At 31.9% G+C, this 25803-nt stretch overlaps 3 protein-coding genes across 3 annotated transcripts in view; 2 read left to right on the top strand and 1 right to left on the bottom strand.

Moving 5' to 3' along the window:
• Positions 1-800: 800 nt before the first annotated feature.
• HELRODRAFT_190065 (hypothetical protein) lies at positions 801-5159 on the bottom strand (the record flags this gene model as incomplete). The annotated part of the gene is made up of 6 exons (XM_009012101.1): positions 4508-5159; positions 4380-4420; positions 1896-1936; positions 1637-1792; positions 1347-1474; positions 801-1079 (listed from the first exon to the last, which is right to left on the bottom strand). Exons 1-6 carry the CDS (start codon positions 4589-4591, stop codon positions 801-803), a joined length of 729 nt encoding a protein of 242 aa, XP_009010349.1. The 5' UTR covers positions 4592-5159.
• Positions 5160-17725: 12566 nt separating this feature from the next.
• On the top strand, positions 17726-18633 carry HELRODRAFT_166935 (hypothetical protein; the record flags this gene model as incomplete). Its single annotated transcript, XM_009012100.1, has 3 exons — positions 17726-18391; position 18456; positions 18524-18633. 3 exons carry the CDS (start codon positions 17726-17728, stop codon positions 18631-18633), a joined length of 777 nt encoding a protein of 258 aa, XP_009010348.1.
• Positions 18634-24504: 5871 nt separating this feature from the next.
• Positions 24505-25803, top strand: part of HELRODRAFT_166934 (hypothetical protein) — a gene marked incomplete at both ends in the record, with an annotated part of 3832 nt that continues 2533 nt past the window's right edge. The window contains 2 exons of the mRNA XM_009012099.1: positions 24505-25184; positions 25266-25421. Of these exons, the coding sequence (XP_009010347.1) occupies positions 24505-25184; positions 25266-25421 (836 nt within the window). The remainder of the gene's footprint in view (positions 25185-25265; positions 25422-25803) is intronic.

Genomic DNA, 25803 nt, shown 5'->3' with positions numbered 1-25803 from the left:
CATAATCCTATATTAGTGAAATCATGTCAACGGCACATAAAATAGACGAAGTCGTTCTCAAACAAATCATAAAAAGGAACGTTACACCAAATAATGATACTAATAAAATAAACTCATTATATATATATATATATGAATATAGATATATATATATATATATATGAATATATATATTATATATATGTTGGTAATAGACCATAATTTTTACAATATTCTATAAATTCTACCGAATGTTTGGCGTTAATATGTTTGTAGTTCGTTTTTTCGATTTTTCTCACTAAAGTTTTTTGGTGAACGTTTAGTTTATTAAAATTAAAATTAAACTTATTTTTCGACAACCTCACTTCCAACCCGGCGCTTAAACAACAACGAAAACAAAGAAGTAATAAAAACTAGCCTCGTAGATAGTGACAAAGAAGAATATGATGCTATCGATGAAGAAAAGGAGACCAAAGAAGACCAATAAAGAAACCTGACACCTAATTCGCATCAAAGTTCAATTTTACAACACCAAAGTTAATTTTTACAACGTCAAAGTTCATCTTGGCAAAGTCAATATTTCCCTATATATACAGCAAGGAGCACTGATGATGATTCATTCGGAATCGAAATATGGCCTTATTTGCAGCATGAATTCGAAAAATAAGTTTATTTTGAATTTTAATAAACTAAACGTTCACCAAAAAACTTTAGTGAGAAAAATCGAAAATAAGAACTACAAACATATTAACGCCAAACATTCGGTAGAATTTATAGAATATTGTAAATATATATATATATATATATATATATATATTCATTTATGTAAGTTGACTCACATATGATGGGTACACATCATCAGCTCCCTTCTTTATAGATGAAAACGTTTTTTTAAAAACTTGTGTTGTTGATGTTGGCGGTTGTTCTTGTCTTGATGATGATAAGGGTGGCTGTTGCAGTTGTAAGTTGGGTGGTTGTTGTAAATTGGGTTGCTGGTGAGTCCTTAATGGATGATGTCCATGATATAACACAGAAGATGACTTTGATTTCACATTCCCACCAAGTGCAAGTGCTTCTTCTTTCACTTTCTTCATAGAAGTCTGAACATGAGGTTAAACACAGAAAAACAGTCATTTCAATTAATGGGATTCGACCGCTATTTTTCAACGGTTACATTTAACCTATTCACCTCTATAAGAATATAAGGAAGCAATATTTTCCTGAATTTAACGTGTTTTAAGTTAAAATCTCCTATAAATATTAAACATTATAGCTAAAGTATAATAAAAAAATGCGACATGATTCGTGAAAATTTAGCAACATAAATCTAATCAATTTTCAGCTTTAATGATTTATCAATAACTAACCTTCAATTCCTGTCTAACTTCCTCTTGAAATATATAGGACTTCGCCATGCTAATGTTGAAATCATTTAAGGAATCATCTGCTCCAAAAAATAACTTGGAATGTTTCCTAGAACTTTTTGCATTAATATCTGTGAAACCATCAAATAATTTACCATAAAACACCTTAAGCTTTTCTACGAGGCTAGTAACAAAATAACAAAAACCTATCGCTGTTATGATTCTTTATTATGCCTATCTAACAAAACAGAAAAAAAAATCATAAAATAATAATTGAGAAAGCAGTTAGTAACCATTAGCTTTTGATGCGTTGTTCGTCAGTGCACCACTTGAAGCTTGTTTCCTTAATTTCTTACACAAGTCCTCAGAAGGAAAGACTTCTCTTAATGAATATTCAACATCTCCATCGGTCAGTGTTGTCATAGAAATATCATCTATCGTTTCATCAGCTGTTCATGATATTCAACAAAATCGTCATCTAAGTTTTCATACTGACTTTTATACTGACAGTTATAATTTAAATAATCTTTAAAAAAGTTTAATAATACTTACTTATTGATAAGTTATCCAAATGTTTCAAGTCATCGGGAATCCTGCGTAATATTTTTATCCCGTTTATGCCAAATAATCATTTATAGCCAAAAACGAATAACAAAATAAAGCTTGAAAAGATTTCAAGAAAACTTCCATGCCATGGCTTTACAAAATATATGCAGCGTACACTGTAAAATGATTTGCAAGAAACTGTATAGAAACGCATATAAGAGCACATATGAGCGACAATCTATACACAAAACAGATGTGATACACCGCGATAAAAATGAAAACGGCTTAGCTGATCGACGTGATTCTTGATTTTTTTCAAACGTCTCTGTCTCTTGTAACATTTTGGACATTCAAAAATTTGAAAAAATTAGAATTTTTTATACTTTTCAAGCTTTAAATAGGCGCCCTATATTTAACCTAAAAGATTTGAGATACTGAATGTAAAATGAACGTGCGGAATGCCCATTGTCTTCATATATATCAAAACATGGAAATTGAAATTTCATAATTTGTGAATTAAAACTGTTAATATAAAACTTAGAAGTTAGAGGATATCATAAAAATAACTTCATTTACAATTTAAGTAAGAAAAAAACTTAATAATAATCATTGAAGTAAAATAAAGAAGATATTTATTATCGCATTATTCTTATTTTTTTGGTTGGTCAGAACAAGTACGTAAAGTACACACTCTCTCACCACGACCAAAGGTGCAGTACTATGAACACCTAACTTGTTATAGGCTAGACGCGTCTACTCCCTTATGAAACTCATCAGTTTCCCGAGTTAAAAAAACAACTGAGTGCAATTACTATCCCAATAAACATTATTGCAAACTAAGGTGTTTTTTGGGTGATTCATAGAAACACATTTTGGTCGATTGAGCCGTATGTTACTCTGCCGAATAAAAAAATAGTGAGTCGACTTGAATCTACAAATACGTGAGTTTACAAATGGGTGAGAATTTCCGATCTTCTTCCGCGTTTACGTCTAGCCTAGAACGAGTTAGGTGTGCACAGTAATGCACCTTTGCAACTTTACTTCTGGGTTGGATGCGAAAACGGAATAGCAGGTGTGAGTGTACTAATAGCGGAAAAGTGGATAGATAGCGTAGTGGAGGTAAGGCGTGTGAATGAGCGTGTGATGGTGTTGAGATAAGCTATTGGGAAATTCTTGCTGAATATTGTTTCAGTATATGCACCCAAGTAAGAAGGCCAGTAGAAGAGAAAGAAGGGTTTTATACCTTTTTTGGTGTGCTAAAAGATTTGGTGAAAATGAGATTTTGATAGTATGCGGTGATCTGAATGTTGATGCTAGAGTGGATGGATTTGAAGCAGTGCGTGGAGGGAAAGGGTACGGGAGCTAGAGTGTGGTGTGCTTTGGCTAATTTTCGAGAACTAGTTCCGATTCTGACAGCAAGAGGTGCTTTTTAAAGGTAAAAGGAAAAATATACAATACGTATGTTCAACGTGTGATGTGTATGGCAATGAGACATGGGCCATGAAAGTGGGAGATAAGCAGCGTATGGAAAGGGCAAAAAAATGATGATTAGGTGGATGTGTGGCGTAACACTGAGGGACAGGAAAACGAGTGAAGAACTCCGAAAAGATTTAATATATTAAATGTGTGTGATAGGGTGAGACAGGGTAGATTGAGATAGTTTGGACATGTGGAACGGAGAAACGGAGAGAGGAGGATGACTGGGTGTCAGCATGTAGACATGTGATAGTTGACGGGGAGAAGGGTAGAGGGAGAGGAGGACAAATTTGGAAGGAATGTGTGGCAGATGACATGAGAAAGATGAAGTTGAGAAGGAAGATGCACAAGACCGCGTGTATGGAGGAGTGGCATCCTTGAAAACCGTCCAACCCGTGCAAGCGCGGAAGTACGGACATTAAAACGATGATGATGAACAATGAACATTGATAAATTATGTACGCAGCTTGGATCGTAAAATTTTTATTATATCCACGAGCCTAGTTCATTTACTGACCAATAAAGATACAGGCCAAAAAAGTATCGCAGCGCAATCACAATCAGCTAACCATCCAGTAGTCAAGACATCCATGGTTTATCGGCAGCTAAAAATATTAATATTTATATGGTATAAAGAGTAATTCGAAATGATGAAAAAAGGAAGGTCAATCAAAATTTCGGCTCACACCAAACATTATATTGATGCAAATATTGCAAAAAATTACTTCAGGCCGCACACTTTTTTTTAACTTCTTGCAAGTGGTGTAAAATAATAAACTAAAAATTTTCATCTTGGGAAAATTTATTAATAAAGCTAACATGAAATACATATTTAGAGCGTTTAAATAAAAAACAGGGTTTTAAAAAAATTTATAAAAAGTGTTATTATTATGTTGATTAAAATTGACTTGGAAATTATTTTTTAACTTTTCAGATAGGTCCTACGTATGTGTATTCAATTGGTATAAGAGAAAAAATGAATACTAATTGGTTAATTAAATCAAATCAATGAACCTGAAATAATTGAGCATTCCTCCGCTAAAGAGCCCTGCAATCTTGAAAAATAAATTGAAAACTTTATTTATAAATAAAATATGTATTATAGCAAAAAATAATAACATTGAAATCTCTGTGGTACGTACATTTTCATTTGTAAGCACTGTATCTCCATCAGCATCAAGTGGTTTCCCAACTTCATTTGCATGCCCATTAGTAATTTTCTTCATCAATAGGTTGTTCACATTTCTATCGCTAACAGCTAATTTGTTGTCAGAACATGACGAGCGTATTGTTGACGAAGGCTTGAGAACAACTGGCAGGGATGATGGTGGCAACGACGATGACAGTGTGGCAGTTGTTGCTTCTGGTAAATTAACTGATAATACATTTTTCGGAGGATCAATATTGTTTTCACAATCAACATATTTCTGTGTTTGTAATTTTGAATCCTTTGCAATCTTAAGCTCATTTGAAGACTTCTGTTGTGAATGTTTGTCTGACTCAAGTTTTTGTGTTCCTGTATTTGATTGTTGATCTGATTGAATATTTTTATTATTGTGCAAAGCGGAGTTTTTCACAAGTTGTGTGTGTTTGTGGATAAGAAGATGATTCAATTGTGATTGCTGTTCCTGGGTTGATTTTTCTTGTACAAAATTCTCGTTTGTTGAAGTTCGAAGAAGACGTTTATGCACATTTGATTGCTGTGATTGAGAAGCTGTATAATGGGATTTTTGTAGACTCTTTGATGAATATTTCTGTCGCAAATTTTCATTTACAAAAAATGACTCTAAGCCAGATTTGACATTTTGATTCTTTAGCCTAGAAAACTCCATATCTACAAAATATAAGTTTATAAACAAAAACAAACATATATATATATATATATATATATATATATATATATATATATATATATATATATGTATATATCAATCAATCAATCAAATTTTATTCAATCAATCCAAATTAATAATAATTAAGTAATGATTAGGAGACCAAAGCTAAAAGAAAACAAAATTCTAGTGTCGCAGGCCACCGTTCACAAATTGTTCATTCTAACACAATTTTTAAGTAAATTTATAATTCATGACAAAATTAACATAATGCACAATTTACATGATTCTAATTAAATAAAAATTGTACTTTTTTTCAATAAATATTTCTTTATTTTGTTTTTAAACAAATGCAAGGAATTTGTAGTCTTTATATCAACAGGAAGTTTCTCCCAGATTCCGGGACCGGTATGTTTTAAACTTCCACCAAGCAGTGTTATTCTTGCAGGTGGTGTATAGAGCAGAGGAGAATGTCGAGTGAACTTTGACTGCACAGCATTTCCGAATTCGAAGAAGTCATTAAAAGATGTTGGTAGTTGATAATGTAGGAACTTGAACACAAAGATAGAAACATGATAATTATACAAATTTTTTATGTTTAAAATTTTCAGTTCAGGATAATAACAGCTGACATGACTATATGGATGTAGATTTAATAGAATTTTGATGAAACGATTTTGACATCTGGTAATTTGCTTCAAGTGAACTTCAGGGCTGTTTCCCCAGATGATGTTGCAGTATATTAGAAGTGGATAGATTAATGAATAATACAAATCTATAATTATTGGTTTATTCAATCTTACTTTAATTTTATTAATTACGCCTATGGTTTTATTAATTTTTTTCGATAACGAGTCTATATGCATATCCCACGAGAAGTTGTCCTTGATTATCACTCCGAGAAATTTTGTGCTGGATGTACGCGGGATGCTATGGTTATTCATTTTTATATCTAAATTAGGTATTGCGTTAGTCAATCTTTTTAGACCGAATAGAATGTAGTTGCATTTAGAAAAATTTACAATTAGTTTATTATTGATGAACCAATTTGAAACATCATCTAAACTTTTATAAATTATCTCTACATCGTTTGATGGATTGCTAGTTGGGAAGAAAATGTTAGTATCATTTGCATACAGAAGATGATGAGCATCAGTAGCCAGATGAAAATCATTCATAAAAATTATAAATAGAAGTGGGCCTAAGATTGATCCTTGCGAGACTCCTGAAGTTACATTTAATTTATTTGAAGATTTATTTTTTATCGACACATACTGATTTCTGTTTTGCAGATAGCTTATGAACCATGTATGTGCTATTCCTCTTATTCCATAGGAGTATAATTTCTTTATTAATATCTCATGATTAATAACATCAAATGCCTTGGACAGGTCTATGAAAACACCTATGGTTAGGATTTTTTTATTCAGATTATTTAATATGTTTTGTACTAAATGTAGTACAGCTAGTTCAGTTGAATGTTGTGCTCTATATCCATATTGATTTTTATTTAATAAATTATTAATATTCAAGAATGAAGTTATTCTGATAAATATAATTTTTTCCAGTACTTTAGAAATAGGTGAGAGAAAGGATATTGGTCTGTAATTGTTCATTTCCATCTTGGATCCTTTTTTATGAATAGGTATTATCTTGGATGTTTTGAAGCATTTTGGGAATATTCCTTGACTGATGGACAAATTGAATATATGTGTTATTGGATGTACAATTTCTGAGATGATTTGTTTTAAGAGATAATTACTTAATGAGTCATCAGAGGTGCTTTTTTTATTGCTAAGATTCTTGACGACTGTTAATACCTCAAGTTCATCAGTGGAGTTAATGTATATGGATTTACAAATGTAGTTGTTTATTTTTGAAGATTCATTAACTGTTTGATTTTCAAGCAAATTTTCAGTAATTTTAATAAAATATTCATTGAAACAGTTACACATTTCTTCTGCATTATCGATTATGTTGTTATTGTTGACTTTTATTTTATTGATATCATTCAACTGTTGATTTTTATTCATTATACCATTATTATCTCCACTTTTTCTTTGAACAGCTTTTTGCATCATTAAATCTTTGACTAAAGTAAATTTTTTCTTCCTTTCGTTTAAATGATGTAAAATTATTTCTGAATCGCTCATATTTATTTATATTCTCTGTAGTAGGTGTTGAAATTGTCTTTTTATAGAGTTTATTCTGTTTCTTTGATAATTGAATATTTCATCACTTACCCATGGCTTTTTATTTATCCGTTTCAGCGGTTGCAATGGGGCGTAAATATCAAGAATTCTATTTAATTGATTATAAAAATTCATGCAACAGGTGTCAATGTTACTCTCATCCGTTATTGAATCCCATTTTTCAGAAGATAGAGCTTCCTTAATTAGGGAAATGTTTCTCTTATTTATGTTCCTTTTCAAAGTCAGAGTATCTGTAGTGACAAATCCTGTATTTTCTACAACTGTATAAATTGGATAATGATCTGAAAAGTCTGATATTATTATTCCATTATAACATTGTTGATTTAAGTTAAAAAATATATTATCTATTAGTGAAATTGAGTTATTAGTTATCCTAGTTGGTAAATCAATCAAAGGTAAGAAGTAATGCGACAAAAGTAAATTTTGAAAATCTTTGGAGGTTTTATCCATTAGATTAATGTTAAAATCTCCGACAATGAAAATTTTATCAAGTGGATATATATATATATATGTATATATATATATATATATACATACATACATACATACATACATACATATATGCAGTGATTTATGAAATATACCGAATTTCAAACCAGATTTTTGTCGTCATTGGTTATATTACCAAAGTTAAAACATACAGTTGTATTTTATATTGACATTTTAAGAATGTTGATATTTTTTACAATTTTAAGCGTGAAAATATGACAAAGTTATATCTTACAATAGTCATAGAGCATGACTGCTGCAGTTTTGTTATTAACAAAGTAGTAGCCATAATTTCAGTCGATGGTTAAAAGTATAAAAGCAATAAACGAACTTTGAAAGAGAGATGTCAGTTGTGAAGTGTTGTTTGAAAGAGACAGTGCAGACTGTTTTAATGAAAGAAGTCGGTCATAGTGTTTCGTTCGTGAAGCTTTTGGTGTTATTACTGTCGATGGGGAGGTTGACACTAGCGAAGAAACCGCTTGGAAATGTGCGGCACTGATAATAAACAATAATCAATCAGTTAGTTAGTAGAAAAAAATTGAAGCTGATTATAAATAATGCGGGTGCGAGTAAAACAGAACTAACTTGCTCAGCAATGTTGTTGGCAATGTTGTGCCTGCTGTCAATGTGTCTGTTACTGTTTTCTGAAATATAATTCATATTAAAAATTTGAAAAATTAATATTTAAATTTTGAAATAAAATTAAGTGCAATCAAACTAAAAAAAACTTTAAAATTTAACCACAACTTTAAAAAATTACTTCAAACAAAGAAAGAACAGTATAAAACCTCGTTTATAATATTTTGCTGATGTGAAATTTTTTTATTCTTCTGATGTTGATCTATCTTTAGTTGATGTTGCACAATCTGTTGAATGTGAACGTGTTGTTGCTCCGGAACATTATTCTGAGGATTAGGTTGCCGCTGATTGTTCAATCCGTGAGATTTTAAATTGTTTAACGTATCTTCAATTAAATTTGATGTAGTAGCGCTGTACGTAATTCCAGAACCGTAATTAAACTTATCAACTTCATCATCAAGATTATTTATGTTGTTTGGTTTACTACCAATATCATTTGTAGCATCACCACTTTTACAAGCATGATTTGACGTTCTTTTGTTTCTGTCTGAAAAATTGATTTCTCTTTGCAACATTTGCAGTTTCAGCAGCTTTTCTTGTTTTTCATCTTTTTTTCTTTTTTCTAACAACATTTTGCTTTGTTGCTCTTTGCGTATCTCAGTTTTTTTTTTCAACATATATTTTTTCATTTCAACTGAATCAAAACTTTTGTTCTTTTGATGCAAGTGTGTGGTGTCAGTAGCAACAACGTCATCAGGCTCTATAGCTTAAAAATAAATTAAACTAAAGGAATCTTTTTAAGAAATGTAAGCAATCTTTAAGTAGTAAATTGTTAAACAAATGTTTTGCAATAAAAATAATAAAACTCTTATGAATGCATTCTCTCACTTGAACGTTTCATCTTCTTAATGCACAGTGGCTTTTCTTTGCTTTCCATTGAAACTATGCCTAAAAATATATAAGAGTTAAAGTTAAAAATACATAATATAGTCATTGAATTTTCACAAACAAAAACAAAGCGGTCGGGATCATGTTGAAATGCAAATTTAAGAGCTACTTCAATCAGCACCTCCTCACAGGTTTGGGTTAATTTTTGTGCATACGCATGGGCTTTAAAAGTAGTTTACCAATAAAATTATTGAAAATAAAAATGGCGTTGAAATTTCATTACTCTCATCAAGAATGCTTTTTGAATCATCAGAATTGGAATAGTTAATACTGTCTGTTGGAGATTTTTTCCTTGCATTGCTACTGCTGTTTCTTGAGTCTGCAATTTTTAAAGCTTCGTGTATATAAAATTATAAGATTAATCAATAAAAATATACACACTATGTGGGAACTTTAAAAAGTTTTACAACACAGAAACATTTTAAAAGCTCGATTTAAATGAGAAATTAAATTTCAGTCTTAAGAGAATTCTTGACATGGCATGATTTTATTTTTAGCCCGTGTTTGGTTGGTTGATTGATTGATTGGCTGATTGATTGGTTGATTGATTGGTTGATTGACTGATTGAAACTGCAAACAATTGAAATAAAAATAGCTGAAGATTTGAGAACTGGCCCGTTTTGAGAAATTTAGTACACGATGGTGATCGCAAAAAAGATGAGACTGTGCAAAAAAGAAATAACAAAATGAATTGATTTAGCATTTTTAAAAGATGATAGAAAATAAGATTGTTTGAAAGTAATAGAGAATTTAATTGTATTTTTTCAAACCAAACTTTAGATTTATTGCAGCATAACCTTTACATATTTTGAGAGCTGATATAGCAAGGCTTGTGTGAAAAAGTTCAATTGAATCTATTCAGATGTTGGTTGGTATCTTTATAAACAAGTAGAGCAATAAGCAGCATTTTTGTCATATTCCTTAACCGACGTATATGAGGAAGATATGTTGACAAAAAAATTACACTCTGAGCAACCTAGTAAAATAAAAAATTTAAAAGCAAATTTATATAAACTGAACCCCAATTTCTTTAGTTCAGATCTTTTAAAAAATTTATCTCACTTCACTTTCCCACCATCCAGACAACGAATTTCCAAAATTATATATAAAATTCGAGATCACAGTATTTCATGATTCGTTAGCACTCTCTTGGGTAAACTACATTTATTCAAATATTCTCTATATGATCATGGATAGCTATAATTACCAGCGTTATCATTCAACAAACAAAATAAAAAGGCACAAGGAGCCGTTACGCTTGGGGGCGGAATTTAGATTTTGGAATGGAGTTTATAAAATGGTCGGTTTTAAAATTGGTTACGCTACACATTATATTTTAAAATTTATCATTAATAAATTATAATAAAAATAAATCATAATTTATATCCGGTTTGTTGCGGAAATTATAAAGAGGAAAGAGTGAGGGTAAAAAAATGAACAGATGAACTTAAATAAAATCATCAACAAATTTAGTTTACCTATAATTCCTTTGTTTTCAATAGAGTTTCCCATAGAACAATTCTTTACTAATGTTTTAGGCGGTATAAATGTAGCAGACTTTAAATAAAACTCATCACTTATAGTTATTGATGACCCTGTATTTGTTGGTGGAACTTGGGATGTCATACTAACAAACGACGTTATTTGCTGATAATGTTGTTGGTTAATTGCATTGGATAACGGTGTTGATATTGTTGTTTCACTAAATTCGTTGAAAAAATTATGGTGAACAGTCTTAAATTTATGGCCACCAATTTGCTGTTTTTCCGATTCTAAACTTTTGCTTTCACAATTTACTAAATTTTGATTTTCTTTTTTGTACTTCTGAATAGTATCTTTAAAAAGTAAAAGTAAAGATTGTATGAAAAAATTAATAGGCAAAATAAATAGAAAAAATGTTAAATGTTTTAAGTAAAAAAGCCCCAATTTATCAACGTCGGGGTCGGAGTCGGATATTTTTCATCTGACACCGACACTCAGATAACACAATGTAACAATATAACACAACCATAAATAAGCTCACATCTATTTTTAAATGTTGCTACCAAGTCTTTGACCAATGCAAATTATTTACTATAAATCACTTAAGACGTAAGTTTTACAAATATCCTCAACAAAATGTTTTTTAAAACTCAAATAAAATTATCCCATGTCTCTGTCAGTTAAATATTTAGGGGCAACTTTCTTAAAAACAGTTAAACATATCTCGAAAATAACTCTTTGATAAACCAGAAGCCAGTGAAGAGCAAAAAGAATTGGCTTACCACATGGTCGTATTTAAGGCCGCCTTAAACCAAGAAGATTATGTAGGTATGTACTTGCTGTAATAAGATAAGAACTATAAAAAAATAACTAGATGGGTAATAAAATCAAATTTAAAAAAAACAATAAAAAAAACAATAAAAAAAGGCTAATAATGACTAAGGTAATGAGGCGGTAGGTAAAATGGCAAATTACAATTATAAAATATTGTGTATAAAGTTAGTAAAATAAGACGTGAATGATTATAAAATATTGTGAATGTGTCAATAAATTGAATATAATAAATAAGTGAAATAAATAAATAACTGATAATAAATAATTATAATCATTAAAAATAACTGATAATAAATAATTATAACGGCAACCCCGATCTCGGGGAAAATGTCGTCTAAACGTGTGTTGTTGTTGTTGTTTGATAATAAATAATTATAGATTGTAGAGTATCGCAAGTAAAGCTGGAAGGTGAGTGTCACATGAGTAAAAAAAAGAATAATAAAATGAAAAACAAAACAAAAAACAAAATTAAAAATTAAAAGAAATGCATGTTAAGAGTAATTTATATAAATTATAAGGATGAGCGATTGGAGGTCGGCTGCTTGCTGATTGATTTGAGGTGTCTTTGAATAAACGTTTTATCTTGATACGTCGAGTATGGCGTAACTGTATAATTGTGCTTGCGTTGGCGTAGGTTGGGCGACGCAACAAAGGGTGGATGACATCATGACAATTAAAGCTTATTTTCTTTAAAAGGCAGGCGTCGAATGTGTTGAAGATTTGAGTGATGGGTGGATATGGCGATGGTAAATAATTTAGTCTAATTTTTTAAATGGTTGAATTAGTCTAATTGATGAGTGATTGTATTGATGTAATTGTTGCTGGGTGGCTTACCACGTCAGAGCAGCAGATTTTAAGTGGGAAATTATGACTGACTGAGTAATGTCGAATAGTTTAACGTAATGTTTGGAGTGCGTGCCGTGTCTGTAGGTCTTTCTTGATGATATGATTGATGTGGGGAGTAATGTTTGGCGTTGAGTTGAAAGTGATGCTTAGAATTTTGAGCTGGTAAGTGAAGGCTATTGAAGGATGTTCTAGATATACATTTCTGTGAATAATTTGAATGATTAGTTTGAATAACTTATTTAAATTAAGTGAAAGATTGCACTGCTTGAACCAGGTGAGAAGTCAGTCAAGCTCAGTTTGTATGGTGCGTTTAACGAAGGAGTAATGAGGTATGTGTCGTCTGCGTGTTTTGTGATTCTGTTCAAGTGAGACTGTGGCTGTAGGGTGAAAGCGTTGATGATGAAAGCAGAGCGACCAACAACAGAACCTGGAACGACACTGGAGTCGATTGCTAAAGTTGTAGAGTGTTTAGAGTGTTTTAAAATATGTAGAGTTTTTTCTATCAAGTAGAAAGGCAATTAAAAGATTATAGATGTTATTAGGTAGTGTAAGAGAGACAAGATTAGTAGCAAGTGAGTAGCGAGTGACAGACTATCAAAGGCTTTTGAGAAATCAAGAGCGATAAGGTGAACAAACTATTCACCTTAATCAATATTATTAAGTAGATAATTAATTTTAGGTGTAAGAGATATTATAGCAGCAGTGGAGGACCCAGTTGGTCCTGGAGATGTAGTTTGACAAATGGACGATTGAGACACGGATTGAGGTATGAATTGACATTATGTGTTTCCAAGATGTGTGGAAGGATTGATGTGGGTAGCGGGCGATAATTGATGCGTAAGGTTGGATGACTGATTTTTGTATTTGGTGAAAAGTGCTGTGCTTCCATTGGTTGAGATGAATGAGGAGTGGGTAAAACAGATATTGTAAATGATAGAGGGTGACAGATGAATGTGGAGAGACCATCAGGACCAGTGCCAGATGGACAAGCTCTTGTAATGATGTGGAGCATTGTCAGTGGATGGAGATGTTGAACTTGTTGTAGATTTCTGTGGAGGTTGTTGAAAGGGGAAAGGTGAAGGAGGCAGGCAGGCACGATGTTGATCTGGGTGATGAGGACAATATGACACTGACTGGCGAGCGATGACATTAAGTGTTGGATTCAAATGGAGTGCTGAAAAGCCGTGATCACTTCAATGTTTGGTTTTGACATGTTTTGTATTGTCTCTTGTCAAATTATAGTGTCAAAAATCCTGCTCATCAATGCAAGCTCAATTTGTTTTGATATTTTGTAACGCAGAAAAAAAACATAAAAAGTGTTTGACGTTACAAACAAGCCCCTCATGATCATAATAAATACCAACCAGCTAATTAAATGAAAATGTGATTATAATTGAAATTAAACATTTTTAGCTTCAAAATTGTAATCCAAATTATTAACACTCTTGAACATACAAATAATCATGTTCGAGCTAAGGTCGTTCAACAATAACAAATAAATGAACAAAGTCTTACTTGATTGTTTCTTATCATGTCGTCCTTTAGATGCTGCATTGCTGAAGTGATATGCTGTGGTGGTGATGCATCATTACATAATATAATCAACGCCAACAGAACTATTAAATATTAATGAAAAATTTAAAAAATATCTTTATTTGAAGCATGCGGTCCTAACAGATGAAAAATGTAAAAATTAAATTGAAGATAATGAATAAATGTAAATTAATTTTTATTCAGTATTATTAGAGCAAATCACATCTATCTTTTTAAATGTGGCTGAAAAATACATATGTAGTGCACGAAAATGAGACGAGATTTATATTTCTTTAGCAAATTAAAAACTCTGCAATTCAAAAACCTAACAAACGATTGAAGATAAGACACTATCATACTTACATACTATCACAGTTTGTATCAAGATAAATTCAAAGTAATAACTATTAAAAAAGTGACAAAACCGGTTTCAAAATTTACTGGATAGTTGTAATCATCATAAAATCATAGAAATGTTATGATTAAAAAATGAAAAATAAGTTAATGAGATGATTGTACAGACTGGTTATGATACTTGTGGTTTGCTGCTGTCGAGGTGTTGTGCTCAGTTGCCAATCATTGAAGGACGACTCTTCCTGTGTTGCTGCACAGTGTTTGTATGCACATTATTTATGCTAATTAAAACAATTATAGCAAAAAGTAATTAGCTAAAAACAAGGCAAATTTAAACTCCTGGCATTTAGTGAAAAAAGAACTATATGGTAAAGAAATAATAAGTACAATCGACGTGATGGCCTATGGTCGAAGGAGCTGGTCCTGCTGTGGCAGTGACTGGATTCGATACCTAGAATATCCACACCAATCACATGCAATGGGTGTGATGCGTAGTTTCAAGCGTATTCATCAATCAAAAAAAAAATTAAACCTTTAAACCTTTGATAAAACGTTATATAGAAATGTTTTTTTATGGAAGAAAAATGTATTGTAAAACTAGCGGCATCAGATACTTTCGGAAGATTTTTTAATTCGTTTCTACTTAGAAGATATTTCTATTTTTAATTTCTGCAACGTTAAGGATGTCAAATGCCAAAAGGTACAATTGAATAAAGTACATTCGATAACCCATTTACAAGATTTTGATCAAAAAACCATTTTATCAAAATATTTCATTAAGAGCTGGAAGCGTGAAACAGCCAAGATCTTTACTGTTTTATGCAAATATCAGAAAGGATGCATAAGATTATGAAAAGAGGTGGTAAATTAACGATGAATAAAATACTGACAAACCAAAAAAATTAACCTTTGTAAGAACAGCGAGCTATTTTTCTCTTCATGTTTTCTTTGGTAGTAAGTATGTCTGTTTTCTTAGCATAATCATCGTGAAATTTTTCTTTAATTGATAAGTAATCTAAATTGTGTGTGTTACTTATTTTTGCCGGAAAACTCAGTTGATCATTACCATGTTCTGGAAAATTGTTTGTTTTTGAGTTAATTGAAATAGAAGTAAACAAATGATTGTCAGTTATTTTAATTTTATTTTGGTATTGGTTTTTATTGTGTTGTAAATGTTTCCTACCTTGTTGATGCAGACAGCTTCCCGTTGTCAATCTTTTGCGTTCATTGTTTGACATAAGCTGATGAGTTCTTTCAAAAGAATCTCGTAATCGCTGTTGTTGTTTTGCCAGCTCATGTTGTTGTTGTAGTGCTTGTTGTGCTTGCTGTTGTTCTGACTGATGTTGTTGTACAAGCTGTCCTTTCAACGTTTGACGATTCCTCTGCCTTTTAATCACACCATTCAACCTGCTTCTAATATCTTGGGATGTTTTAATACGATTTAAAATTATGATTTAAACTGTCAAAAAAGATTACTGAAAATTTTCAACACCACCTTCCAAATATGAAACAAAAACAGACAGAAAAATTGTAAATATGTCATATGCCAAAATATTTAAAGTTTTTTGACCAACAGTGACCAAATTTTAATGCCAAAATTTAAATTGAAAAAAAAAATAATTAAAAAATATTAGAAATTATTTTTTGCTTATTCTTCAAAATTCATCCTCTGTCAGACGCAGACAATGATACAGCAAGCAAGAAAATACAGAAATATTAAGAAATGTACGAAAACAAATTAATGGATTAATCATAGGGTAATTGTTTTATAAAAAAAGAAAGAAACAAACAAGCAATTAAATTAATTAACTAATTAATTAATTAATTGACAAATAAATCAACGAAGAAACGAATAAATAAATAAATGGATAAATAAATAATAGCAATAATGAGTAAATAAATTGACTAATACTGCAAAATTAAAACAAATTATAAAAGATTTTAATGAAAAAAGATAGTTTTTGATGAAAATGAAAAGTTTATTTAAAAAAAGTGAAAAGTTTTAAAAAAAAGAAGTAAAAAGTCTTTAATTATTTTTATTTTTAAATTATCCCCTGTAGGATTATCTGTAGTAATTTCCTCATTTCATAACCGGACTGTTTTAATACATCCCCATTCGAAGTATGAGAGATCAACTAATTTTCATAATTTTTCTCAAAACCACATCTCAGCAGCAGCGTTAATCTTTTTTTAAATTTCTGTAGAAAATGTCCAGAACTCAGAACTGTAAGTTAGCACAGGAAAAATGTAACACCCTAACTGTTTTAATTTTATTGATATTCTGATTTTACTGTTTGGTGAGGATGTTTTTCACTCTAGAATATGCATCTTTCGCCATAGCTATTCATCTTCTGATATCCATATCACATTTATAACCTGAGATAATCAGACTTCCGAGGTAATTGGAGCTGTTGACATGTTTCACATGTTTACCATTAATGATTATGGAGAAGATCGTGGCGGTTTTGCTTTTACTGATAACCATGCACTCTGTTTTGTTGATGTTAATTTTTAATCCTTTTTTTTCACTTTCAAACAATTGTTTGCCGTTTTTCCATTGACTCTGCTATAAGAGCTATATCATCAGCATATCTTACATTGTTTATATTCACGCCTCCAATGGATATTCCAGGTAGATCTTCTATCTTTTTCATGATGATCTCACTATAGAGATTGTACAGGTCTGGAGAGAATACACAGCCTTCTTTATTTCGACAAAACTAGTCATCTTGTTACCACCTTTCATCGCTGCTCTTTTGTCCTAATAGAAGTTTTTGATAACTCTCGAGTCTTTTCCATCAATGTCCAAATTTTCCAATATTTCTATATGCTCCACGTGTTTTACGCTATCAAAGCTTTGGCGTAATCAACAAAACATATAAACAAATCTTTCTTCATTTCAATCGCTCGTTCACTGATCATTCGTAGCATAAAGTGGATTTTCGTTCGTTGGAAAGTTAAAGGACGGTTGTGTTTGTTGTTTTGTTGCTGTTTTTGCGCTTCTCTTGGTTAAAAGTCCTTATTTACTGTTAATAATTTCGTAAATAGTAGTTTTAATTATTAAGAATGATCTGGTATAAATTTAATTAGAAAATTTTGCTTTTTTGGTGGGATATCGTAAATTTGTTAAAGTTTCGTTTAGAAGTTTTGTCACGTGATAGGTATAATTACTTGCCGATAAAGCTAGCTAATTATAATATTACCTGTTGCTAGAATCTAGCTTATTATAATATTGGATACTAAAACAACAATGAGCACACGTTATAGTTGTACTAAGTGTATAAAAGTAGTTCCTAACAAGGAGTTGTTGATTTGTTCATGTTGCAAGTCATGCGTTCATAATAAATGTGAAATTAATGACGACATTCTAAAAGTCTTGAAAAATTCTAAAGGTTCAAAGTGGTTTTTTAACCGTTGTTTTGATTTGTCATTGGACATCGGTTCTTTTGCAAAATCAATAGACAACACGAAAAGTGAAATAATTACTCAGTTGAATGAATTAAATGAAATAAATAAGAAAATAAAATTCGATATAGACAGTTTAAAAGTGAATGTGGATCGTAGTGAATCACGACTGGATCAACTTGACCATTTTGATACGGTTGTGCTTGACGAACTTAAAACATGCAAAAATGAATCAAAAGAAACGTTTTCAAGCGTCGTTAGCAGAGAAAGTAGCGCAAATTTCGACGTCATCAAAAGCGAGGTAAAATCTCTCCAGAGGGTTTTAGAAGAGGCAAACGAAATTAAAGAAAGAGAGACGAACCTGTTAATGTTTCGTTTATTGGAGAGTGTTGACGACAGTGCTAACGTTCTAAAGATCTTGAATCATTTAGCTGGGGATGTTTTTGAAAAAAATGTCATCAAGGTTGTTAGACTTGGAAGAAAACAAGAAAATGTAGACAGTCTTGATAAAGTTGGACAGTGTTTTTCTTAGAGACTCCATAATGAGAAATGTCAAAAAATTCAAACCTTTGCAGGGTTTTTCACAAGTTGGTCTTAGTTTTGATTTGACAAAAGATCAAAGACAAATACAAAACTTATGTAGATAAAGCTAAAGCCATGGAAAAAGAAGAGATAAATCAAAATTTTTTGTACAGAGTAAGAGGACCAGTAGGAAGATGGAAGATTGTAAAATTATCTCGAAAGCAGATGTGAACATTGGAGTTGAAAATAATTCTGAAGATAATAATAGTATTAGAAGGGATTTAGCAAAAACTAATTATAAAGTAACGTTAGGTTTATTAAATATCAGATCAATAAACACAAAATCATATGCAATCTACGATTTAATTTACAATGGGTTAGACATTTTAGTTCTAGTTGAGACTTGGCATGGGTCGTCGAATAATATTTCTGTTAAATCTTCAGTTCTTCCAGGATATAGTTACGTTGATTTTTTAAGAATAAATGATCCTTGCCATGGTGGTTTGATTATTTTTTTCAGAAATGTATTTAAATTTAAAAAAATTGTTTTATCCATGTTTGGATCGTTTGAAGCACTTGCTCTAAAATTATATATTAGAAGAACAGATTTTATTTTATTAGCCCTCTACAGATCTGGATCTGCACCAGTTACTAATTTATTTTTTGAAGAATTTTTGTGTTTACTGGAAAATATTGCTTCTTTTAGTTTAAATCTAGTAATTTTGGGCGATTTCAACATCCATCTTGAGAAACCAAATGATCGTCACACCATGAATTTGCTGGAGACGTTTGATATGTTTCAGTTAAAAAACTAATCAATGAGCCAACTCATGAACACAGCGGTATACTTGATCTGATTGTTTGTTCACAAGATATTTTGGTTTCAGATCTAAACATTTTCCCTGGTGGGAATTTTTCTGACGATAGTTTAATCCAGGTCTTTATACCACTAACTCACGAATGTCCTAAAACAATTACGAAATTGGTTAAATCATGGAGATTTCTTGATAAAACCAATTTATTCAAATATGTAGAGAATTCACCATTATCAACGTCATGTCTAAGCGGCGACATCAATTTTGAATTTGATATTTTAAATACTGAACTCAAGATATTGGCAGATGAAATTGCAACGTTTCATCTTACTAGTTAGAAGTGATGTTGCTGCTCCTTGGTATGATAATGAATGTAAGACTATTAAAAGACTCTGCCGTAAAAAAGAAAGTATCTACAGAAATATCAGTCCACTGAACGCAAAAGTGATTGGATTGCAGCACTAAAAAACAAATCTCAATTTTTTTCCCAAAAAAGAAATTGTTATTGGAAAAAACTGATTAACGAAAATTGCGGATCTCCTAAGAATTTATGGAATATAGTAAACAAAATATTATGTAATCAAGTTAACTGGAGAATCGTCTAACGAAATAATTAACTTAGATTCGTCTCAGTTTGCTAAGTATTTTGATGATAAAGTTAATAGAATAAGACAGACCACCAATGTTACTAACAGAACAAAAATTCATCAGACTGTGTCTAACATAAACTACTCTTTCTCTGATTTTACGCTTCTTACAGAATTGGAGGTCAAAAAGGTGGTGCTCAGCTTACCATCGAAGACTTGCTTGATTGATGTCTTTCCCACACATATTTTTTAAAAATATATTGATCTGTTTATAGTTTTTCTGACGAGTTTTATAAATTTGAGTTTAAGCAGTGGTTTTTTTCCTCTTGGGTGTAAACAAGCAGCAATTTTTTCGGTATTAAAAAAGTGAACATGAATAAAAATGATTTGACTAGTTATAGACTGATTTCCAATATTTGTTTTATTTCTAAAGTAATCGAACAAATCGTAGTTAAACAACTTTTGAATTATCTGACTTTAAACAGCCTGTTACCAGTTCATCAGTCAGGATATCGTCGACACCACTCTACTGAGACAGCGCTATTTTGTGTTTTCTCTGAACTGTTTGCTGCGCTCTGAACAATATGTGGCCTTAGTAACTTTCTTCGATCTTAAGATCTTTCTTAGTGCAGCTTTTGGTTGTGTCGACCATCAAATACTTCTGGAAAAATTGGCTTATGAATATGGTATATCTGGTGCAGTTATTGAATGGTTTAGATCATATCTGGGTGGTAGGAAGCAGCAGGTAGTTTTCGGAAATGTATTATCTGAGAAAATGGTTTTGACAACAGGAGTACCACAAGGCTCAGTGCTAGGACCTATTCTTTTTGTTTTGTATACTGCCGGGGTTTGTTTTGTATACTGTCGGGGTTTTGAAGGTGATTGAGGAGTTCGGTTTTAGGTATAATGCTTATGCTGATGATATCCAAATAATAGTAAGCAATAAGCCAGAATTACTACAATGTGAAATAAATGGACTCGTCAAGTGTCTAAAAAAATATTGAATTGTGGATGTCTAACAATGGTCTTAAATTAAACCAACAGAAGTCAAAATTTCTTCCCATTGGGACATGGCAGCAGTTAAAAAAAAATAATATTGATTCAGTGGAAATCGATGACGTCAAAATTAGTTTTGCGATAAAGTAACTAATTTGGGTTGTTCACCGGATTCCAGATTATCAATGCATGATCATATAAAAACGATAACAAGAGCATGTTCCTTTCAGATCAAAGAGTTATATAAGGTTCGAAATTTTTTGAATAAATCTTCCATTCAGACGTTGGTACATGCATTAGTTCTTTCGAAATTAGATTATTGCAATAGCCTCTTTATGGGTTGCCTGATAAACATGTTTCTACTTTTCAGTCCATTCAGAATAGAGCGGCCAAGTTGATTGTAGGTGGTCTCAGATATAATCATGTAACTCCAATTTGGGAAAGTCTTCATTGGCTTACTATAAAAAAAAGAATTACTTACCAAATAAGTCTAATAATGTATAAAGCGTTACATGGCCTATTACCAAGTTACCTAATTAACAAAATAGAAGAAAAATCTGTAATGACGAGTGGCATGAAACTTAGATCAGATGATAACATTTTGCTGTTTGTCCCGGATATCAATTTACAGATCGCATCAAGAAATTTAGCTGTTTCGGTACCGGCTGTTTGGAATAGTTTGCCAAAATCTTTGAAATCTAAGGATTTGAAGCCGGACGATTTTAAGAAAAACGAAAACCTTTTTGTTTACACTTTGATTTCGATACTGAATTGTTTATTTGTAACCACCATTTTATACCGTACTTTACATTAACTCTTATAATTAATTTAATATAGATAGAACTTTTGAGAACTTTTTGATTTTAATTAATTCTTAATTAAATATCTTAATAATAATAATAATAATAATAATAATAATAATAATAATAATAATAATAATAAAGATAGCGTTTCCTGTACCATAATCCTTGACAAAACCATATTGTGCATTTGAAATTTCAGATCTGATTTTGGTTCGTGCTCTCATCATCAGAAGAAGTTTTGTAAGATGACTCATCAAGCTGATTGTTCGATGTAGTTCACATTCTGTCGCATTAGGTTTTTTAGGCAATGCAATAAATATTGACTTGGATAGGTCTTCAGGAATTTCGCCGCTGTTATAAATCTCATTTAAAATTTCTGTCACTTTTTCAATGCCAAATTCATCAAGGCATTTAATTTCTTAAACAACTATCTCATCTGGACCTGGCGCTTTATTTGATTTCATTTTGAAAAGAGCGGCACGAACTTAAGATCAAAGTATCTTTGGTCCTTCTATGTCTTTTTTAATAGGAGGCTTTTCACCATCGTTATCATCAAAAAGTGTATTCAGTCCATCTTTCAAATACTTTTTCTTTCTCTAAGATTGCTTCGCCGGATTTAGCTTTTATGCATCCTGAAACGGTACAAACCCTTTTTCCAGGGATTTCTCTGATGTTTTTATACAATGCATTTGTATTACTGTTTTTGATCTTTTCAATGATTTTTTGATAGTTTTGTCCAGCTTTTTATAACTATCAGGATTGCAAGCTTTCACTTTCTTTCTTTCATCCATCAGAGATATGTATGTGTCTTAATGGAAGTATGTTTCTTTTAATGTCGTTAAATTATTATCGCATATAAATAAGAACGGAAAGTAAAATAAGAAAAATAATAAATACAAAAAGTGTAGATTATACATTGAATAAAAGGAGTAGGAAAAGGATTAAGAGAAAAAAATAGACGAATGAATTCTGATTGAATGAATTAGTTAAATTTACCGCAATTAGTGAGTGAACAGGTGACGGATTGAAGGTGCCAAGGAATGAATGTTTTATTTTGTAGTGCTGAATAAGTGATGAGATCATATTTGACTTTGTGTTGTCTTAAGTTATGAATTTGTGTTTCATTGGTGATTGATGGATAAACTGATGGAGGTGTGATTTTCTTACGACTGTTATGCATGATTAAATCAAATAAAAATTAAGTGAAAGAATGGAATGTTGGACCACTTAGAAAGCGAATCCAGCTCGGTTTGGATAGTTTTAGTATTAGAGGATAGATATGTATCGTCTGCGTATTTTATTATTTTGTTGGATGGGTGTTGTGTGTGTAAAGTAGAAACATAAATGTAGAGGGCCTAAGACAGAACATTGAAGCCCATATTCGATGATGAATATATCAAGTTGAAGTAGGTAGAATGGTTTGTATTTAGTAAGGAAGAGATTAGAAGATTTATATATTGACATCCGATTCAGTACCAGAAGAGCAAACTTTTGGGAAGATGTCATTAATAGCGAGAGTTGCTGGCAATGAATTGTGGTTAATTAGAATGGTGGCGGATTGTATGACAGATCAGAGGACATGGAAGTATTACGAGAGTCAGCATTAAACAGCTATTGGATTGTAAATTTTGATGACCTCTCAGGTTTGGTTAACCACATTCCAGATTGCTTTGCTGCCAACCTTGCCGTTGGTTTTTGTGTTGTGTCTGATAACGAATGTTTTGATGAAGCTGATGATTGAAATATCGTGCAAAGTTCAACATAAATTCAAGAGACTATTTTTTATACAACATTAGGTCAAAAAATTAATGACGTTTTAAAGTTTTTAAATATCATATCAACAAATTAAAAAATGTATTCTGCAACTTTCATTAATAATTAATTAAAATATAAAATGCGAATTTATTTACATTCCATATGTTGTGGTGACATGTTGTTCAAATCAGATGTCAAATCTGCTCTGTCATCTACCAAACTGACTTGATTCTGTTTGTTGTGTGTTTTATAATCGATTGATACCTAACAAGTCAAGGTAAGAAGCAATAGCAAATTCTATTTTCATCATAAATTATTAAACATGCAACCCATAAACATAAGATCACAATTTTGAAAAATATTAATTAATAACTAATTAAAACAAAAAAAACACAAAATTTTAATGAATCTTTTCCTGATTTATTTTCAATATTGATGAACAATAAAAGCATTTTTAAACTGTTTTAATTTTTTAAAATCCTTAGACCTGTAAATGTTTAAAAAATATGTAAAATTCTAATTCTTCTCCACTTTTCAATATTTTAATTTATTACTAAAATTGTTGAGCCAACTAGTGATTAAAATAAACAGAACAAGAACACTCTAATGTCCAAGTATCTTGGCGACAGATGAAAACTTATTAAGTTGGTCTCACCTGCATATATATACAACATACATAAATGTATAAATAGAACATTATATATATATATATATATATATATATAATGTCGGAAAAAATCATAATTAATGCAGTAGTTTATGAAATCTACCAAATTTCTAGCGTTGAATAGTTTTTTATTACATTTTTAAAAATTTCTAGCCAAATTCTTGTCGCAATTATTTATTTTATTAAAATAAAAATAATATACAGTTCTCTAGGAATAAAATATATATATTTATATAAAAATACACACACACATACATACATATATATATATATCTATACATATATATATATATATATATATATATATATATATATATGTTGTCCTGGTTATGACATTAAACTGACCCTCACTGCCTTGTGAGTGATGTTGGATCCTCAAAGGCTAGGCCCACCGCTTATAACTGTGGTTGCGTAAGGAAGGGCGTCCTGTGTAAAAACTAGCCAAATAATAAATGCTTATGATGATGACGGAGAAAACAATGGCCCTCAGTATCCGGCAGAAGAGGGTGCGAAGAATCTCCGGAGACCCAGTCGATGGGGTTGTGGTGCAAGGCCCTGTGGATGGTCTGGCTACTGGCACCCCACTCTATAGTGTGGCGGTGCAAGGCACTATAGATGGAAGGACTACTTGTAGACCAAGGGGTTGGAGGTTTGGTACCTGGAATGTAGGCACGTTGACAGGAAGAAGTTTGGAAGTGGTGGAGGAGCTGCAGAGGAGAATGGTTGACGTGGCTGCATTACAGGAGGTCAGATGGAAGGGTGAGGGTACAAGGTTTGTGGGGGCTAAAGGTGGAAGATATAAGTTGTGGTGGAAGGGGGATGATGGTACGGGAGGAGTTGGTGTGATGGTAAGAGAAAAGTTGTTGGAGCAGGTGTTGGAAGTGAGACGGAGAAGCAATAGGGTAATTGTGGTGGTGATGGTGTTTGGAAAAGTAATAGTGAGGGTGATATCAGGATATGCTCCGCAACAAAGTAGGAAGGAAGAGGAGAAGGATAGGTTTTATGATGATGTTTCTGACGAGATTGGGCAAGCGGGGTTGAATGAGTTTGTGGTGTTGTTGGGTGATTTGAATGGTCATGTGGGGGCGGATGCAGACGGATATGAAGGTGTACATGGGGGATGGGGATATGGTATACGGAATGAGGAAGGGCGTAGAGTGTAAGAGTTAGCGGATGCACACAGCATGGTGGTGGGGAACACTTGGTTCACAAGGGAACCAGCGCGATTGATTACTTATAGGTCAGGCGAACATAGATCGATGATCGACTATATATTGGTAAGGGCCAAACATAGGAAGTATGTGAAGAATGTGAAGGCGATACCTGGTATGTTGCAGCATAGTATGGTTGTGATGGATGTGACATCAAAAGAAATGGGGAGGAGGAAGAAGGATAAGTTTGTGGCAAAGAGAAAGACATGGAAGTTGCAGGATGCAGAGGTGAGGAAGGCATTTGAAGTGAAGGTGGCTGAAAATTGGGAGAGTGGTAAGGATGGAGATGTTTGGGAGAGATACAGGGACTGTGTGTTGGCTATGGCAGATAAAGTATGTGGATGGACGAAAGGAAAGTGTAGGCATGGTGAGACGTGGTGGTGGGATGAAGATATAAGAAGGGTTTTGGAAGTCAAGAAGGAGAGGTTTAGGGTATGGAGAAGGGACATGACGGAGGAAGCGGAGTCTGAGTATAGGAAGGCTAAGAAGGTTGCAAAACAGGCAGTGGCAACTGCAATGACGAAAGCATCAGATAGGTTAATGAAGGAAATGGAATCTGATGTGAGT

This window comes from Helobdella robusta, assembly GCF_000326865.2.
Source record: "Helobdella robusta unplaced genomic scaffold HELROscaffold_10, whole genome shotgun sequence".
NCBI classification, from domain to species: domain Eukaryota; kingdom Metazoa; phylum Annelida; class Clitellata; order Rhynchobdellida; family Glossiphoniidae; genus Helobdella; species Helobdella robusta.
The sequence above is the reverse complement of the archived record's forward strand: the minus strand, read 5'-3'. Positions and strand labels throughout refer to the sequence as shown.